Source organism: Mesoplodon densirostris, chromosome 13, assembly GCF_025265405.1.
Source record: "Mesoplodon densirostris isolate mMesDen1 chromosome 13, mMesDen1 primary haplotype, whole genome shotgun sequence".
In the NCBI taxonomy this organism is placed as follows: domain Eukaryota; kingdom Metazoa; phylum Chordata; class Mammalia; order Artiodactyla; family Ziphiidae; genus Mesoplodon; species Mesoplodon densirostris.
Window position 1 is genome coordinate 62,542,820 of NC_082673.1, and position 20,841 is coordinate 62,563,660.

Here is a 20,841-nt window from a genome sequence, read left to right on the forward strand (position 1 = left end):
GGTCTCTGGATATATATATATAGTGGTTATCCCATTAAATGTGTTTGTGCTTTGCTAAAAATACACTGAAATTTCTATTTATGTATATGAATTATGTGAATAAAGAATTTAGCAAATAAATGAATGCATGTCAAATGCATTCATAGGTGTTTCTGTAATTCTCTTCCTAGCATCCTTTCTCTCTTCCTTTCCTCTTCCTACCAACAAAGCTTTTGAAGCAGTATCTGAACAAACGTCATTATTATCTTAGCTATTAATTATTCATGCCATTTTTTCATAAGCTACTCTAGAGTGTTGATTTCAAACATATAAGAATCAAAAATGGATAGAAGTTAAAAAAGAAGATGGTCAATGAAGTCATTTCCATTCAAATCAAGAAGAGGCTGGAGTTGGGTTAATATCAAAATAAAGTTCTATTTATGAATTTTCCATGAGAATAAATATATTGATAGGAAAGAAGCAAGTCTCTATTGTAAGGGTAAAATGCTGTTTCTTAAAAGTAATTTAGAGATTTCATATTCGATTAAGTTATTTTTTAATCATTTCATTTTTCATTAGTAAAAAGATTAAAAATGAATTAGGTGAAAACATTACCATAAAAATGAGAGCTAGCTTTCTGAAATAAACTTAGATGATGAAGGGTCTGGAAGTTGAAAAACGTGACATATTTTAGTTATTAAATAGTTCTGAAAGCAATTAATTAGTAAATGTAATGATATTGCAATAGGTTATGTTTAAAAGAATGAAACCAAAATCTAATTTTCTAACTGCACAGTGAGCAATGGTTATTGATTAAGCATCTGTATGTAGTTTGATTTTACAAAGTTCCAAGTAAAATAGTACACCTAAAAAAAATAATGAAGAAACAGGGTTTATATATGATGAGGAGAAAGCAGCTATCTGATCACATCCTGCTGTCTTTATTGTTTGACATCCAGTAGACTTTGACTATAATATTCTAATGGGTTTGGAGTATGGTCTTTGGAGTTGGACTGACTTGGAATCAATTCTTGGCTCTGCCACTTACTAGCAATGTGCTTAGGCATCTTCTCACATATCTGCCTATTAGTTTACTCTTCTGAAATATAGGGATAATAATGCATGGCAGAGTCGTTTATGTGATGTTCGAGAAGCACTTAGCTAGTGCTTAGTGGTGCTCAAGAAATGTTAGCCATGTTTAGGTTTACTATAGAATCTGAGCTTTGTGACATGCTCTCTGCTTTATTCATCTTTATGATTTCAGTATTTGGCACGTAGCAGACACTGAGATGAATATAAATTCAATTCTGACGCGTTTTGTTTTCTACACCCAAGTATATCATTTCATATGACATTCTTATGCTTTTGGGCATCTTTCCCTTTTTTGCTTTCTTTCTTTAAGAAAACACAATTTAATCAGCCAACGACTTTCTTCTTCTCTCCCAGGATTTATTTTTATTAATGTGATATATATTGCACATTTACGCAGTTTTCATAAATGGTTTAAAATAGTTGTAAAATGTAATTTCTTTAGAGCTGTTAATTGTGTACAATCAACTATTTTTACAGTGCTTCTTTAACTGAGTACTCTGCAATATTTATTTTCAGTAGTTTTCTAATTATATGTGCTGCATAATCAAACAAATTAGAGCAAATTGTTCCATGAATCAGGATTATCAATACTGATTATTGCTCCAGATGTGGCACAAGTTGAAATCTAAGCTCTACAGTTCTGATTTGGCAGTTAAATGACACTTAATGAAGGTATTTTATTATATGAAATTACTAGTTCATTTTGAGTAATTTACTAAATTTCTGTGTGCATCAAATGTCTGCTGAGATTTGTCGTCATCCTGCCATTTTCTTTTTCTAGTAGTTACTGGATGAAAATGATCATGGGTAAATTTGTCCCATACTAAATGAAGGGAAGGGCTTCATTCAGTTAACTATCAAACAATAGGAGTATTTCTTGAACTATTTCTTGTCAGCATCTTAAAACTTTGTCTGGATGCTGTTCTTACATCACTGAAATGTCTTTAGTTTCACCACCTTCAAGTTGTCATTTTTCCTGTGCAGTAACTTAATTACTGTAATCTTTTTCTTTGGGGAGATGGTTCTCATTTTTAACCTGGAAAATGGTTTTCAATTATGGAGCCTCAGAACATTAAACCTACGGAGTTCAGATTCATCTAAGATTATGCCTCCAAAATTTCAGGTATTTTATTGGCTTCTTCCTCCAGAAAGCTTCCGTGACACCAAGTTTTCATTAAGTGTCATGCCTGTATGCTCCTGTCACATCATGGACTGCTCCCATGAAAACATTCATCACATGGGGTTGCAGTCTATTGATTGGTCTCTGTCCTACTCTATAAGTTTTATGAGAGAAGGAACCATCTTTGTTTTGTATTCGTAGTGCTCAGGGGCTCAAGAGTAGTATTTTAATCAGTTAATAAAGAATGCTTTATGTCACTTCCATTCAATAAAGACAGACATTCATAGATCTAAGTAAATTCTTTTAACTTCTACATGTTGTGATTACTTTGCAGTGTATTCTTCCAAACGTACTTGTTTCTCACTATATTTCTGAATACTTTTCCTTCCAAATATGTAATTTGCCTAATAAAATATTTTAGAGTAGACTTAATTCTAGTCTCACAAAAATTGGGGTGAAGAATGTCTGAGACATGAGTCAGAGTGTTGTTATGGATTGAGTGGGGGAAAATTGAAAGACTGGAGGTCTGACAAGGTATGTTCATAGAAACTCAATAAATATATGTTCATTACTGTATTTGTGTCACATGATCTCATCAGTTCCCCACTGTAATACCTCTAATGCTTCTCCCTGTCTTCAATATGAAGGTAGAACTCCAAAAATAATTATAAGGTTCTCCATGGTCAATGTCATTTTATGCTTTCGGTCTCTGAATTTCCATATCTTATGTGCTCTCATTTGGAATTATTCATGGACTATCCTGATTGTTTTCATCAGTGGTTACCTCTCTTATGCATGTGGCCTGTCTCCTTAACTAGATTATATGGTCCTTAAGAGAAAGTATTTTTTTCTTTTTCATATATTTCATTGTATCTTCAAAAATATGCCTTGTAAGTATTAACTATTGATTGAACTGTGCATGGCACAGTGTATTTCCAACAAATTAAAATGTGAATAGTAAAAGTCAGTAAGATTTACTTCTCTGTGCGAACATAGGATGATACAATTAATACCTGAGTATGAAACTTAACTTCTACAAGTAGTTCTGGCCAGAATTTTACTCTCTGTTCTCTGGGCCCTTGGATGTGTGATTTTTTAACAGCATAGTCTCATGCTCACTTGTTTATGCATTGCTCTGCGACTAATATTCAACTGTTTCAGGTGTGCGTGGTTCTCTCTTCAACTGGTGGGGTAGAGAGGGGGAAGCAAGAAAGGATGTTTTGGAAAGACTGCTAACTGACAGGAGACTCAAATTTAATTCCTAACCTTGTACAAACTGCTGACTTTGGTGGTCTTTATGGTGCCTCTCCATGCACCCTCATATGCCTACTGCTCTGCTTGTTAGGGAAAGGAGATCCACCTAAAGCTGCTTCAGTCTGTAACCCCTGGAATGACTGGGAGGCATTTGCTGCTGAAGCATGAGAAGGCTTGGGGGAGATGCCTTATGTAGTGATAAATGTTGTTAACTATAAGACCATAGATAAGTTACTGACCCTATCTGTGCATCAATTTCCTGATCAGTAAATTTTGTCTAATTTGGGTTAGGTGGTCTCCAGCATCCTCTCTGATGCTCACATCCCTATGTTTCAAGACTCACAAGACACAAGAAAAGTGCTTGGAAGGCATGGATGTTGTTTAAAAATTATAGGTCACATGCTGTACTCTTTTTTCTACTCTCTTTCCTTTGTAAACTCCCCACGCATTTTCCTTTGTAAACTGCCCTGCATTCGTGCCTAGAGTTAAACCTTCATTCAGTCTGTGGAAATGCAAGCAAAAGGTCACTCATCTATGTGGTAGATTCTAGTATGGATTCTAGTCCCCATGAAAAATAAAGTGTTGGTAAAGTCAGTATATATTACTCTAAATTGGGTCACACATCCCTGGTAGCACTCAAGAAGGTTGGGTGGTACACTGATATTGTATTAAGTAACATTGACTCAGTTGGTGAGAAAGTTTTCAAGTTTCTTATATTCTTTCAATCTACTGCAAGGCCATAGAGCCCACTCGTGTGTGCAGGCTGAGAACTAGCCCTATCTGTATCTGAAAAGTGAGAGATCTCTTAACCCTGATCTCCTAAGATAACTGGTTCATGCGTCTGTGTTCTATGTGACCTACAAAAAAGGAGCACAGAAGATTCAAACTCTTATTACTGAGCCTTTGTACCTTTCTTATGGTTCTTGGATCTTGTCTTGCATTCTCGTTATTTGTGAACTCTCTTTAATGAGTTTTATACTACTTTCAAAAAGGTATTTTTCCATATATATGCTACTATACCTACTACAGTCCCTTAAACCTGGTAGATGCTTAATAAACATTTTCTGGAGAGAATTTCATTGCTGTTCATTTTGATAATCCAGAAGGGAAGAGATAACTCAGTTTTCAAAGAGCCTCCAGTTCCACACATGGGGTTCGGTGCTGTGGGGTATGTGTAGGAGCCAATGCTCCTCCGTTAAGGAAACTAAGTTCAACAGAGCTGTCACTGGGTTTCTACATTATCTCTCTTTACTTTTATTCCACTTTTTAAAGTGATTCATTTTGTGCAGCTATATATAGAAATGAATATAAAATTTATGAAGTTTAAACTTCAAAACTCATATCAATGTCATTGTAGTGAGAATTGTTTCCTGAAAATTTTGTATTTTCTAGGTTACTTTGAAAGATTTTAAGAATTCAGTGTATTTTTTGTATAATAATATAAAGATTTAAGTACTATTAGAGATTTAACAACTATGTGGGAAATAGTTATTAAATACTTCAGAGGGCAAGCGATTTAACTTTAAAAATTTAGCATTATTAGATTAAAGGTTTAGTTGCCCTGTTTTTAGTATACATTCTTTTCATTTCTGTCATCACATTTTCTTGTAATTCTGTTTTCTGATTTCTGTTATCCTTTATAAGTAGGAATGATTAATATATTAGTGTGCACTGTCTTAAAGTCAATTACTTTCCTTTAAAAAGAGCAGTACCTTGTTACATTATCAGTTAAAATGAAGGTACCTACAAATTGGACTCTTAACTTTTAAAATGTGATTGCATGTTAAGGTGTTTCTCCTTCTTTGCCATAAGTATACTTTTGCTCAAAATATATTACATTGTTTTTCTTTTCTTATGTGAAAATGAAGGCATGATTTTGTACAAACTAGCTATGCTTCTTCAAGAACAAGCATAGATTTATAGCTTCTTGCATTGTGAAGACTTGTGTCACTGGCTCATCTTATATGACAATAATTCAATTATGACCTTTTTATACCCATTTAAAAAATAAATACAAACAAGTTTTAGCAAGCTTAATGCTGGGGAAAAAGAAAATCTTCTTCAAAATAACCTAAATTCAGCCCAAACATAAGTATGTCTTTTCCTATGGTATTTCTTTTCTGCTGCATATTGCCTTTATAAAAATGTAATTTGAAAATAAGCATGTTACAGTTTTCTTTATTGAAAGCACTACAATAATTACATACTGCTTTTTATTTTCTTCTTCTGTCTAATATTAATAATTCCAAATGAAAAATTTTATGGAGATGTTTTTAATGTTTATAGCAGTTTGTTTATTTATGACAAATGTTGATTTTCTTTATTATAAAGCCACAATAGTTATCAAAATGATTAATCGTAGACCTATGTCAATATAATGACAATATTTGTAACAAATACGTAATTAGATATATGCTATGGACATCCCTCTAGGAGGATTTGAATTTCAAATAGAGGGCTTTAATCATGTCCCTTCCTCTTTGCTTGTTGGTATTTTCTAGGTGATGATGAAGGAGTCCAGGAGACAGCAGAATCAGATGGGGACACACAGTCAGAGAAACCGGGGCAACCTGGAGTTGAGATAGACGACTGGGATGGACCAGGTAGGACAAAAAAATTTAAATTCAACCATCTGTTGCTACTATGAGGAATTCACCTTTTTTTCTTAAATTTTAATTAAATTATAAAACTCTCACTTTTGATTTAAAAAAATATTTGTGTGTATGTCGGTTACATGGAAGGCTGAATAAATATCATAATTTAAAGAGGATTTTTATCTTTGATAAATAAACTATAAAAACCAAAGTGTTATCACTGCTTGAAGTTTTTCATCTTTGTTTTCTTTCATACTCATGTAGGAATTCAGTTAATTCTACTTGTTTTTTCTTTGAACAGAGATCTTTGTGCTGTATCCACATTCAAATTGGGCATACTTTTAAAGCTTCAAACAAATAACAATACTCCAAAGAAATACTTTTAGCATAGTCATGTTGTAAGTCATAGATTGAATCCCAGTATGTGTTTAGAAGTTTATAAAACATTAACAGATGCCCCACTTTGATTCAAGGTTTTGGTAATATTTTTATTTTTATGAATGAAAATTAAATTTGATTTTAAAATTCATTGATATTTAATCATTTCAAGAAAAACAAAAACTGTTACAATACTCCAAAAGACCAACACAATTGTATATAAATATGTACAGTTCGTAAGAACTCTGTGGCTAAAAACCTTTATATTTGGTGCCAACTAATTTACAATTGATGGTATATCTATAAATGGAGACTGTTATGTCATAGGGCTTAAGGATATAAGCGAGTTTTGAAATAGTTTTAGCCGTGATTTCCAAAGCAGTAACATTTTTCATTAAGAAAGATCCCTATATTTCAATCACATTTTCACCCTTGCATGACTTTGCAAATTGCTCTCTGCTGTGCATGAAGAAGAGAGGAACTCCAGTGGTAATTTTCTGAAACCAGCAGCTGGAAAATATAACGCAAACAAATATGAAGATACAGTATATCTGATTATTATGATGTCATTTCTAATGTTATTCGTGATACACACAGATGTTTATATTCTGTATACTATAGCATAATGTTACACAAGATTTTGGATCAAAACATATTATAATTAAAGTACCATATACCACATTTTAAGAGTTTGAAAGAAAATGTGGACATCTGGCATTTTCACCTTATTGCATAATGTTTCTGTCTTAATGAAGGGAAGAATTCTCTTGATTAAAAAAATTAAAAAAACTTTGGAAAATTTTATTTTTTCTTGGGGATTACATTTAACTTAAAAAAGTGGGTGAACTTTATGTTGTATGGTTCTTTATTCATAGAATTAAGTACGTATATGCTGTGTAGAAGAGTTTTTACATTTAAATTAGATTGGATGGACTTTTGATATGCCTACTTGCAAAGAGTACATTCTGGATTCACTCAAAGAGGCAAACTTGGAGGCGGCTGGTTTTCCTCTTTGCTCAAACCTGGGACCCACAGTGCTCCCAGCGACTTGTGAGTAAGTAAGCAAATTTGGGGGGTGGTGAATTACTAAACACATACTGCATACCCAATGCTTCCTTTTTCAGGAAGCTTTTCCAGAAATAAAGTTATGTGTTAGCTAAAAGAGAGCGAGAGAGAGAGAAAGAGAGAGAGAGAGAGAGAGGAACAAGGAGAAAACATGATGCTGTCCATTCAGGATAAGATTTTTCACTTTTGAGTTAAATTTACTTAACGTATCTGATTTAATAAACATTTTATTCAATTGATATCAGTGAAAACGTATATACTCTTTCTGTGGCACATATGAATGTATAAAAACTTTAAAGGAAAAAATGTATGCCTATAAGCAGGTATGCCTGGAGGAAATTCATCCTTTGTATATTGTAAAATCGATAACACATTTTTTCCCTACAGGTGTTTTGCAAAATAAAGGGGGATTTATTATTTTGACATCCCCTGATTAATGAAGTTGATTCATAACAAAAGACTACCTGTTGGATATTTATCTTTTAAGGTAGAATATTCATTGCTTTCCTTCAGTCAGAGAAAGTATACAGGATGTTTTTGGACTTTTGCTATTGCATGAATAGTGATTACATCAATATTTTTACCCAAATTTTTGTTATTCAAAAAAAGTATTGGTATTTTACAACTGTATTAAGAAGAGGAAGTTTCCCAGGTTTTAGTGACAGTTTTCAAACATCTTAGAAAATGAACTCTGGATTCTAAAGTTTTAGGTTCGAATTCTGGATATGCTGCTTACTTGCTAGATGAATTTTTGCAAGTTGCTTAATCTCTCTGTGCTGTTATTCTCATTTGTAAAATGTGGAAAGTAATATTAACGCCTCTTAGGGCTTTTGTGAGAATTAAATCAAATCTTGAACATAAAATGCTAATGACCATTATTATGGCTTTGAAATTGTTGTGACTTGAAGCAGAACCTTTAAAAATTATTTTCTGCATTTTTTAAAGCACAGTAGTACATCTGATACAACAAGGGTAAACTTTTATAATACCAAGCATCTAGTTTTGAATTTAGCCACAAATTATTGGTTAAGACATGAGGCAATGAGCCAGGTGTGATTTCAAGGTCTCCTAACTTTAAGGTCCTCCCACCCAGTCCTGATAGTCACCCTAAGATAGAGAGTTGTCTCTAAAATAAAACAGAATCAAAGGACAAGGAAATTATCTAAAGAATTTGAGGCATAGAGCTAACATCATTTAAGATAGATCAGGATTTATCTTATTTTCAAAGTTTGATTGGAGACGACTCCACAACTTTTCGTGATAGCTCAGTTCGATAATGAATCAACTCCTCTGTGAAGTGTTCTATTTTTATCAAATGCAGATTCCCCAGAGCAGTTTTTTTCCTTATTTGTTATACATTTAAAAGGCACATTTAATAATTGCTTGTACCTTTGTTAACTCTTTTGATTAGGTGGAACCTAAACAATCTTTAGGAAAATCGTCTTACATTTGTAAACATTTCTAATGATGAAATTCTTTAATGTTTAAATATTTGTGACTCTTATTTGAATAATCTTAAATTTCTTATGAGTCTTTCACCATTTGAGTGGAGTGCTAGACTCACAGTAAGCTAGCAAAGTTCAGGCCAATGTAAAAGTCATTACCTCATTATTTCAGTATTTCACATATCTATTTTCAAGTTTGATTCTTCTTTCTTGCTCTTAAGAAAATTACCTTGACATTACTTTGCTTGGAATCTAATTCATATGATACTTGTTATCCACTGTTCTTCCTTTTCCTCTGTATTTGCCTATACCTCACTTATATCATTTCTGTCTTCTTTTTAAGTAAATGCTTTTTCTTTTATCACCCTCCAGTAATTAGTTTGCAAATATTCTCATACATTTAACTATTTAAGAAATAGTCATTGTACACTAATAACTGTGAAAAGTGCTAGGGGGAAGTCCAAAGATGTAGTACAATGCTGGCCACAGTCTCTCTTTTTTTATTGAAGTATAGTTGATTTACAATGTTGTGTTAATTTCTGCTGTGCAGCAAAGTGATTCTATTATCTGTCTATCTATCTATCTATCTATCTATATATATACACACACACACTTTCTTTTTTCATATTCTTGTCCATTCTGGTTTATCACAGGATATTGAATATAGTTCCATGTACTATACAGTAGGACCTTGTTGTTTATCCATTCTCTATATAATAGTTTGCATCTGCTAACTGCAACCTCCCATTTCATCCCTTTCCCACCCCACCTCCCCCTTGGCAACCATAAGTCTGTTCTTTATGTCTGTGAGTCTGTTTCTGTTTTATAGATAAGTTCATTTGTGTCATATTTTACATTCCACATATAAGTGATATCATATGGTATGTCTTTCTCTTTCTGCCTTACTTCACTTAGTATGATAATCTCTAGTTCCATCCATGTTGCTGCAAATGGCATTTTTTTTGTTCTTTTGGGGGGCTGAGTAGTATTCCATTGTGTATATGTACCATGTCTTCTTTATCCATTCATCTGTTGATGGACATTTAGGTTGTTTCCATGTCTTGGCTATTATAAATAGTGCTGCTGTGAAAATAGGGGTGCATGTATCTTTTTGAATTATAGTTTTGTCTAGGAGTGGGATTGCCAGATCATTTGGCAACCCTATTTTTAGTTTTTTGTGGAAACTCCATACTGTTTTCCACAGTGGCTGCACCATCTTACATTCCCACCAACAGTGCAGGAGGGTTCTCTTTTCTACACACCCTCTCCAGCATTTGTTATTTGTAGACATTTTAATGATGGCCAATCTGACTGGTGTCCACACTGTCTCTTTTTGATAACGTTTCTCTCCTTTAACCTTCCTTAATTATTCATGTAGTGTAGTTAGGTAGGATGCAATAATTAAGCATGTCAACCTAGAAAGTAGAGAATGGTCTAGACTACAGAAGAAAATGCACAAATTTTAGAGCCATGCTTACACTTATGGCCTTGTGGCCTTGGACATATTAAACAGCCAGACCTCAGTTTCCTTATCTTCAAAATGGGAAGAATAATAAGTACTTTGAAACATGGTTATGAGGATGAAACTTGAAAGAGATGATATATATGATACCTAGCACAGAGCTTGGGCGAGTGTGGGATTTGCTAGATGTTAATGGCCTCCCTTTACCCTAGGACCTCTCACATTGGCCAACAATTGGAATGTGTCCTTATTTTGAAAACAATGCTTACATCTCTGTCCCCCTCCATTAAGAAAATCTTTAGAACCTCAATCCATCGCCAAATTCTGGAGTGCTGACTTGTGTATTTATTTAGAAGGAGACTTAGGGAAGAGAATACTGTTAAATCATTATAAATTCGTCATCCACCACTATGAAATGAGTACCTTAAAAGTCACATCTTACAAACATCAACTCTAGGAATGCCAGCTCTCTGGCTTATGTTATTAAAAACATGTTACTTCTTTTTGCACATGGGAATAATGAATAATTTGTTTTCCCTGGTCTAATATTGAATGAATCTACCAACAGGCTTATAGCAGCTATAATTGACATTTCTAGGAGCTCTACTAAAGGAACATATCATGTTACTCAAATTGTGCAGGTAAGTATATGTAACCCCCAATAATGTATATTAACACAAATATACACAGATATAAAATTTTGAGCACACAGTCATTTAGATTCTTTGACGTGAACTTTTCCAGATAATCATGTACTTTTATTTAAATACATTTTGGTATTTATATGTAAAGCATTTGGGCCATTTCAGTAAAAATGAAGTAGAAAATCAGACCTTGTATCGATGATTTGAGGAATTAATAGAATAAAATTAGGAATAAGTTTTGTGTTATACATTATGGAACAGCACACCTTCCTCCTAGGTTGATAAATGGAAATCTGATCTACCATCAGAGGTAAATTATTTTGAGGTAATGGGTAGAGAAGACCAACAATGCTTCTGTTTATATATTGGCCCTGCCACTTATCAATTGTGTGACTTTGGGTAAGTTACTAACTCTCCAAGGGCACAGTTTCCTTATTTATAAAATGGGGCTAATTATAATAACTACCTCATTAATGAGATTTTTTATGGAAAACATGAACATCAAAACTTCATAAGTGCTCAATAAATGGCTCTTAATATTACTTTTTTTAATTTAATTTAATCAGTTATACATATACATATGTTCCCATATCCCCTCCCTTTTGCGTCTCCCTCCCACCTTCCCTATCCCACCCCTCCAGGCGGTCACAAAGAACCGAGCTGATCTCCCTGTGCTATGCGGCTGCTTCCTGCTAGCTATCTACCTTACGTTTGGTAGTGTATATATGTCCATGCCGCTCTTTCACTTTGTCACAGCTTACCCTTCCCCCTCCCCATATCCTCAAGTCCATTCTCTAGTAGGTCTGTGTCTTTATTACTGTCTTACCCCTATGTTCTTCATGACATTTTTTTTTCTTAAATTCCATATATATGTGTCAGCATACAGTATTTGTCTTTCTCTTTCTGACTTACTTCACTCTGTATGACACACTCTAGGTCCCTCCACCTCATTACAAATAGCTCAATTTCATTTCTTTTTATGGCTGAGTAATATTCCACTGTATATATGTGCCACATCTTCTTTACCATTCATCCAATGATGGACACTTAGGTTGTTTCCATCTCTGGGCTATTGTAAATAGGGCTGCTATGAACATTTTGGTACATGTCTCTTTTTGAATTATGGTTTTCTCAGGGTATATGCCCAGTAGTGGGATTGCTGGGTCATATGGTAGTTCTGTTTGTAGTTTTTTAAGGAACCTCCATACCATTCTCCATAGTGGCTGTACCAATTCACATTCCCACCAGCAGTGCAAGAGTGTTCCCTTTTTTCCACATCCTCTCCAGCATTTATTGTTTCTAGATTTTTTGATGATGGCCATTCTGACTGGTGTGAATGATATCTCATTGTAGTTTTGATTTGCATTTCTCTAATGAGTAAAGATGTTGAGCATCCTTTCATGTGTTTGTTGGCAGTCTGTATATCTTCTGTGGAGAAATGTCTATTTAGGTCTTCTGCCCATTTTTGGATTGGGTTGTTTGTTTTTTTGTTATTGAGCTGCATGAGCTGCTTATAAATTTTGGAGATTAATCCTTTGTCAGTTGCTTCATTTGCAAATATTTTCTCCCATTCTGAGGGTTGTCTTTTGGTCTTGTTTATGGTTTCCTTTGCTGTGCAAAAGCTTTTAAGTTTCATTAGGTCCCATTTGTTTATTTTTGTCTTGATTTCCATTTCTCTAGGAGGTGGGTCAAAAAGGATCTTGCTGTGATTTATGTCATAGAGTGTTCTGCCTATGTTTTCCTCTAAGAGTTTGATAGTGTCTGGCCTTACATTTAGCTCTCTAATCCATTTTGAGCTTATTTTTGTGTATGGTGTTAGGGAGTGATCTAATCTCATACTTTTACATGTCCCTGTCCAGTTTTCCCAGCACCACTTATTGAAGAGACTGTCCTTTCTCCACTGTACATTCCTGCCTCCTTTATCAAAGATAAGGTGACCATATGTGTGTGGGTTTATCTCTGGGCTTTCTATCCTGTTCCATTGATCTATCTTTCTGTTTTTGTGCCAGTACCATACTGTCTTGATTACTGTAGCTTTGTAGTATAGTCTGAAGTCAGGGAGCCTGATTCCTCCAGCTCTGTTTTTCATTCTCAAGATTGCTTTGGCTATTCGGGGTCTTTTGTGTTTCCATATAAATTGTGAAATTTTTTGTTCTACTTCTGTGAAAAATGCCAGTGGTAGTTTGATAGGGATTGCATTAAATCTGTAGATTGCTTTGGGTAGTAGAGTCATTTTCACAATGTTGATTCTTCCAATCCAAGAACATGGTACATCTCTCCATCTATTTGTATCATCTTTAATTTCTTTCATCAGTGTCTTATAATTTTCTGCATACAGGTCTTTTGTCTCCTTAGGTAGGTTTATTCCTAGATATTTTATTCTTTTTGTTGCAGTGGTAAATGGGAGTGTTTCCTTGATTTCACTTTCAGATTTTTCATCATTAGTATATAGGAATGCCAGAGATTTCTGTGCATTAATTTTGTATCCTGCAACTTTACCAAATTAATTGATTAGCTCTAGTAGTTTTCTGGTAGCATCTTTAGGATTCTCTATGTATAGTATCATGTCATCTTCAAACAGTGACAGCTTTACTTCTTCTTTTCCGATTTGGATTCCTTTTATTTCCTTTTCTTCTCTGATTGCTGTGGCTAAAACTTCCAAAACTATGTTGAATAAGAGTGGTGAGAGTGGGCAACCTTGTCTTGTTCCTGATCTTAGTGGAAATGGTTTCAGTTTTTCACCATTGAGGACGATGCTGGCTGTGGGTTTGTCATATATGGCCTGTATTATGTTGAGGAAAGTTCCCTCTATGCCTACTTTCTGCAGGGTTTTTATCATAAATGGGTGTTGAATTTTGTCGAAAGCTTTCTCTGCATCTATTGAGATGATCATATGGTTTTTCTCCTTCAATTTGTTAATATGGTGTATCACGTTGATTGATTTGCGTATATTGAAGAATCCTTGCATTCCTGGAATAAACCCCACTTGATCATGGTGTATGATCCTTTTAATGTGCTGTTGGATTCTGTTTGCTAGTATTTGGTTGAGGATTTTTGCATCTATGTTCATCAGTGATATTGGCCTGTAGTTTTCTTTCTTTGTGACATCCTTGTCTGGTTTTGGTATCAAGGTGATGGTGGCCTCGTAGAATGAGTTTGGGAGTGTTCCTCCCTCTGCTATATTTTGGAAGAGTTTCAGAAGGATAGGTGTTAGCTCTTCTCTAAATGCTTGATAGAGTTCGCCTGTGAAGCCATCTGGTCCTGGGCTTTTGTTTGTTGGAAGATTTTTTATCACAGTTTCAATTTCAGTGCTTGTGATTGGTCTGTTCATATTTTCTATTTCTTCCTGATTCAGTCTTGGCAGGTTGTGCATTTCTAAGCATTTGTCCATTTCTTCCAGGTTGTCCATTTTATTGGCATAGAGTTGCTTATAGTAATCTCTCATGATCTTTTGTATTTCTGCAGTGTCAGTTGTTACTTCTCCTTTTTCATTTCTAATTCTATTGATTTGAGTCTTCTCTCTTTTTTTCTTGATGAGTCTGGCTAATGGTTTATCAATTTTGTTTATCTTCTCAAAGAACCAGCTTTTAGTTTTATTGATCTTTGCTATTGTTTCCTTCATTTCTTTTTCATTTATTTCTGATCTGATTTTTATGATTTCTTTCCTTCTGCTAACTTTGGGATGTTTTTGTTCTTCTTTCTCTAATTGCTTTATGTGCAAGGTTAGGTTGTTTATTCGAGATGTTTCCTGTTTCTTAAGGTGGGATTGTATTGCTATAAACTTTCTTCTTAGAACTGCTTTTGCTGCATCCCATAGGTTTTGGGTCATCGTGTCTCCATTGTCATTTGTTTCTAGGTATTTTTTAATTTCCTCTTTGATTTCTTCAGTGATCACTTCGTTATTAAGTAGTGTATTGTTTAGCCTCCATGTGTTTGTATTTTTTACAGCTCTTTTCCTGTAATTGATATCTAGTCTCATAGCATTGTGGTTGGAAAAGATACTTGATACAATTTCAATTTTCTTAAATTTACCAAGGCTTGATTTGTGACCCAAGATATGATCTATCCTGGAGAATGTTCCATGAGCACTTGAGAAAAATGTGTATTCTGTTGTTTTTGGATGGAATGTCCTATAAATATCAATGAAGTCCATCTTGTTTAATGTATCATTTAAAGCTTGTGTTTCCTTATTTATTTTCATTTTGGATGATCTGTCCATTGGTGAAAGTGGGGTGTTAAAGTCCCCTACTATGATTGTGTTACTGTCGATTTCTCCTTTTATGGCTGTTAGTATTTGCCTTATGTATTGAGGTACTCCTATGGTGGGTGCATAAATATTTACAATTGTTATATCTTCTTCTTGGATCGATCCCTTGATCATTATGTAGTGTCCTTCTTTGTCTCTTCTAGTAATCTTTATTTTAAAGTCTATTTTGTCTGATATGAGAATTGCTACTCCAGCTTTCTTTTGGTTTCCATTTGCATGGAATATCTTTTTCCATCCCCTTACTTTCAGTCTGTATGTGTCTCTAGGTCTGAAGTGGGTCTCTTGTAGACAGCATATATATGGGTCTTGTTTTTGTATCCATTCAGCCAATCTGTGTCTTTTGGTGGGAGCATTTAGTCCATTTACATTTAAGGTAATTATCGATATGTATGTTCCTATTCCCATTTTCTTAATTGTTTCTGGTTCATTATTGTAGGTCTTTTCCTTCTGTTGTGTTTCTTCCCTAGAGAAGTTCCTTTAGCATTTGTTGTAAAGCTGGTTTGGTGGTGGTGAACTCTCTCAGCTTTTGCTTGTCTGTAAATGTTTTAATTTCTCCATGAAATCTGAATGAGATCCTTGCTGGGTAGAGTAATCTTGGTTGCAGGGTTTTCTCCTTCATCACTTTAATTATGTCCTGCCACTCCCTTCTGGCTTGTAGAGTTTCTGCTGAGAGATCAGCTGTTATCCTGATGGGGATTCCCTTGTGTGTTATTTGTTGTTTTTGCCTTGCTGCTTTTAATATGATTTCTTTGTGTTTAATTTTTGACAGTTTGATTAATATGTGTCTTGGCGTATTTCTCCTTGGATTTATTCTGTATGGGATGCTCTGTGCCTCCTGGACTTGATTAACTATTTCCTTTCCCATATTAGGGAAGTTTTCAACTATAATCTCTTCAAATATTTTCTCAGTCCCTTTCTTTTTCTCTTCTTCTTCTGGAACCCCTATAATTCGAATGTTGGTGTGTTTAATGTTGTCCCAGAGGTCTCTGAGACTGTCCTCTGTTCTTTTCATTCTTTTTTCTTTATTTTGCTCTGCAGCAGTTATTTCCACTATTTTATCTTCCACCTCACTTATCTGTTCTTCTGCCTCAGTTATTCTGCTATTGATCCCATCTAGAGTATTTTTTATTTCATGTGTTGTGTTTTTAATCGATGCTTGATTCATCTTTAGTTCTTCTAGGTCCTTGTTAACTGTTTCTTGCATTTTGTCTATTCTATTTCCAAGTTTTTGGATCTGGGAAATAGAATCTTGGATCATCTTTACCATCATTATTCTGAATTCTTTTTCAGGTAGACTGCCTATTACCTCTTCATTTGTTAGGTCTGGTGGGTTTTTATCTTGCTCCTCCTGCTGTGTGTTTTTCTGTCTTCTCATTTTGCTTATGTTACTGTGTTTGGGGTCTCCTTTTTGCAGGCTGCAGGTTCGTAGTTCCCGTTGTTTTTGGTGTCTGTCCCCAGTGGCTAAGGTTGGTTTAGTGGGTTGTGTAGGCTTCCTGGTGGAGGGGACTAGTGCCTGTGTTCTGGTGGATGAGGCTGGATCTTGTCTTTCTGGTGGGCAGGTCCACGTCTGGTGGTGTGTTTTGGGGTGTCAGCGGACTTTTTATGATTTTAGGCCACCTCTCTGTTAATGGGTGACGTTGTGTTCCTGTCTTGCTAGTTGTTTGGCATAGGGTGTCCAGCACTGTAGCTTGCTGGTCGTTGAGTGAAGCTGGGTGCTGGTGTTGAGATGGAGATCTCTGGAAGATTTTTGCCGTTTGATATTATGTGGAGCTGGGAGGTCTCTTGTGGACCAGTGTCCTGAAGTTGGCTCTCCCACCTCAGAGGCATAGCACTGACTCCTGGCTCCTCAATTTGGGATGATTTGTTGTCTATTCATGTATTCCACAGATGCAGGGTACATCAAGTTGATTGTGGAGCTTTAATCCGCTGCTTCTGAGGCTGCTGGGAGAGGTTTCCCTTTCTCTTCTTTGTTCTCACAGCTCCTGGGTCTCAGCTTTGGATTTGGCCCCGCCTCTGCGTGTAGGTCGCCGGAGGGCGTCTGTTCTTCGCTCAGACAGGACAGGGTTAAAGGAGCAGCCGCTTCGGAGACTCTGGCTCACTCAGGCCGGGCGGGAGGGAGGGGCACGGAGTGCGGGGCGAGCCTGCAGCGGCAGAGGTCGGCGTGACGTTGCACCAGCCCGAGGCGCACCGTGCGTTCTCCCAGGGAAGCCGCCCCTGGATCCTGGGACCCCGGCAGTGGTGGGCTGCACAGGCTCCCGGAAGGGCGGTGTGGACAGTGACCTGCGCTCGCACACAGGCTTCTTGGCGGCGGCAGCAGCAGCCCAAGCGTCCCATGCCCGTCTCTGGGCTCCGCGCTTTTAGCCGCGACTCGCGCCTGTCTCTGGAGCTCCTTTAAGCAGCGCTCTTAATCCCCTCTCCTCGCGCACCAGGAAACCAAGAGGGAAGAAAAAGTCTCTTGCCTCTTCGGCAGCTCCAGAGTTTTCCCGGACTCCCTCCCGGCTAGCTGTGGCACATTAGCCCCCTTCAGGCTGAGTTCTCGCCGCCAGCCCCAGTCCTCTCCCTGCGCTCTGACCGAAGCCCGAGCCTCAGCTTCCAGCGCCGCCCGCCCCAGTAGGCGAGCAGACAAGCCTCTCGGGCTGGTGAGTGCCGCTCGGCACCGCTCCTCTGTGCGGGAATCTGTCCGCTTTGCCCTACCCAGGTATGTTGGGAGTTTCTTGCCTTTTGGGAGGTCTGGGGTCTTCTGCCAGCGTTCAGTAGGTGTTCTGTAGGAGTTGTTCCACGTGTAGCTGTATTTCTGGTGTATCCGTGGGGAGGAAGGTGATCTCCGCGTCTTACTCTTCCGCCATCTTACCCGGAAGTCTTTATATTACTTTTAGTATCATTTTGGCAATTGTGCCTTAGAAGCCATTATAATGCCTTACAGATGATAAGCCCACATTTGTATAGTGAATCAACTTTGTAAAATGATTTCACTATGTAGAAATCATCACAGGGCTACATTAACTATGTTCTATTCAACTGGATTTAAAACATAATTCAGTAAAAGAAATTTTAATGTAAATAAAATTTCAAGAATAAATGTCTAGCATAAAATCAGATGTGTGTACTTGTTGCATCTGGACTAAAAATGTTTCAGGAAATCTATAAAGAAGTCACCTCATTCAGGTGCTGTTCAGCGTTGTGGATCCACACAGATGATCAGGCTAGTTCTGCTCTGTGCCTGAAATTAAACTGAGAAGATGAGGAGTGTTTTATATAAAGTGGAATGGCAGCTGGGAGACCACTGTGAGAGAGAAGCACACACTAATGATACAGGTTTTTTTTTTCCCTTTACTCGTCCAAAGAAGGACTTGGAGATTACAGTTTTGATTTCGTTTCTTTTTTGATTGGGAAAATGTGGTAGATATAAGATCTGGGAAATGCCATTTGAAGTAAATTAACAGAAACCTATGAAACATAGTTAACCATAGATATAGTCTGACAGTAAGAAGAATATTGTGAGAAGCAGAGGAAATCGTAGAATGACTGTGTATTACTCTGACAGTGAATTGGTATTATCTCTGCTATCAGATAATGCAGTTATCATTAATTTTCACATTTGCATTTCAATCTTTGGAAGGAAATGACTCTTGCTGGATGAAGATAAGAGCTCTGTACCACTATAATGAACCATCATTTTATCCCAACGCTTTTTGTCCATATGAAAATGAGGCGGGTGTGTGTGTGTGTGTGTTGGGGGGGTTCAGAAAAACATTATAACAAAGTGTCAAAAATTGCTACAGACTTTTGAGCCCCTTCTGAAACAAGAGGGGGTCAAAATAAATCTTCTGTACTGTAGTTAAGTGGATATCGGATTAAAAGATGAAAGCCTTACTCTTTGTAGAACAGGATGCCACATAAACACAGTAAAAAATAGTTCTCTTTATCTTATTCCTTTACTCCAGTTTGCACTCTGATATAGAATTAGGGCACACATAAACCTAACCCAAAAAAAGAGGTAGGTTGAAGGCAAAGGACTTACGATTATTGTTTGGAAAGAGATGTCTTTGAGTTATAAAGAACTGTGTAAAATATACAAATTTGTTATTATTATTATTTTTTCAGTTGTACAAGAATGGGAATTAAGGATATTTAGATAATGGCTTGTTTTAGAACTTGCAAATACCTAATTTGTTTGCACAAGTTTAATTGATAAATTCAAGTTAAAGGATAATGAATTGAGATTAATTTTTTTTTTTTGGACCTTGCTTTGCAGTGACCTTTTCCTCAAACAGATTGCTGGAAAATAAAATACAATGTCAAGTTTTATAAATACATCATGATCCCAGAAAAATATATGACAGCACCTACTTTCCTATCTCACACGCTGCTCCCATGGCAAAATTCATTCATTAACCTTTTACAGTAGAAGCTCCCTTTTAAACTAAAATTTGCACCCTTTCTCTGAAACTTACTGATTGAGGCTGTTGTGGGTTAAGTCAGGTCCCCTCACAACTCATATGCTGAAGTCTTAAATTTCAGTACCTCAGAATGTGATGTTATTTGGAAATAGGGTCATTGCAGATGTAGCTAGTTAAGACGAGGTCATACCCATTAGGGTGGGCCCTTCATCCAACATGACTGGTACCCTCATAAGAAGGGGAAATTTGGAGACAGACCACATACATAGGGAGAACATACTGTGAAGATGAAGGAAGAGATTGAGATGATGCTCCTAGAAGTCAAGGAAGGCCAAAGATTACTGGGAAACCACCAGAAGCTAGGTAAGAGGTATGGAACAGATTCTCTCAGAAATCCTTCCCTTGAATCCTTCTGATTCCCAGAAGGAATCAATCCTCCTGAACCTGATCTTGGACTTGTAGACTCCAGAATTGTAAGACAATACATTTCTGTTATTTAAGCCACCCAGTTTATGGTACTTTGGTACAGCAGTCCTAGAAAACCAATACAGAGGCCAGGAGCTAGAAAGGAATCAAGTGAACAGTCCCTTATATGCTTTCCAACTATATATCTTACTGTAATTTTTAGTTGATGTTAAATATTGTCTAAACCACTCAAATATATTTGCAAAAAAATATACATTGTTTTTAGGGCAACAATATCGAAACCTTCAAAAGACCAGATAAAGAGCAATAACTAAAAAATGTAGGTATGGACAAAATAACTGCAACAAATCAGGGAGAAAGTCATAAACATACTGAAAGAGTCTGCCCTTAGATGGCTTTGTAAGTGCTTTTACATCCTCACTCTAATGAAACAAACTAGAAATTGTAGACGAAGCATTTGAATGTTGTTTATGAAATTGGAGGACCAACAGTGGGCTCATAGGCCCATAAAAGGTCTAGGCCCTACATCAAATGTTTAATTATTAAATATGCTTTTGTATATTATAAGTTAAAATATAATGCTTCTATTATTATTTTAAAAATCATTCCATGGTTTGGCTATTTTGATTAACCACTCACCCCACTTTTGTCCAATAATAGGACTTCTACTGTGCTCTTTCCTCCTGAGCCATAATTCAGCTTAGAATTCTTCTCA

General features: G+C 36.1%; 1 protein-coding gene across 1 annotated transcript in view; it reads left to right on the forward strand.

Moving 5' to 3' along the window:
- ZFPM2 (zinc finger protein, FOG family member 2) overlaps nucleotides 1-20,841 on the forward strand; it is a 384,049-nt gene that overhangs the window by 15,605 nt on the left and 347,603 nt on the right. The window contains exon 3 of the mRNA XM_060116199.1: nucleotides 5,947-6,048. Within this exon, the coding sequence (XP_059972182.1) occupies nucleotides 5,947-6,048 (102 nt within the window). The remainder of the gene's footprint in view (nucleotides 1-5,946; nucleotides 6,049-20,841) is intronic.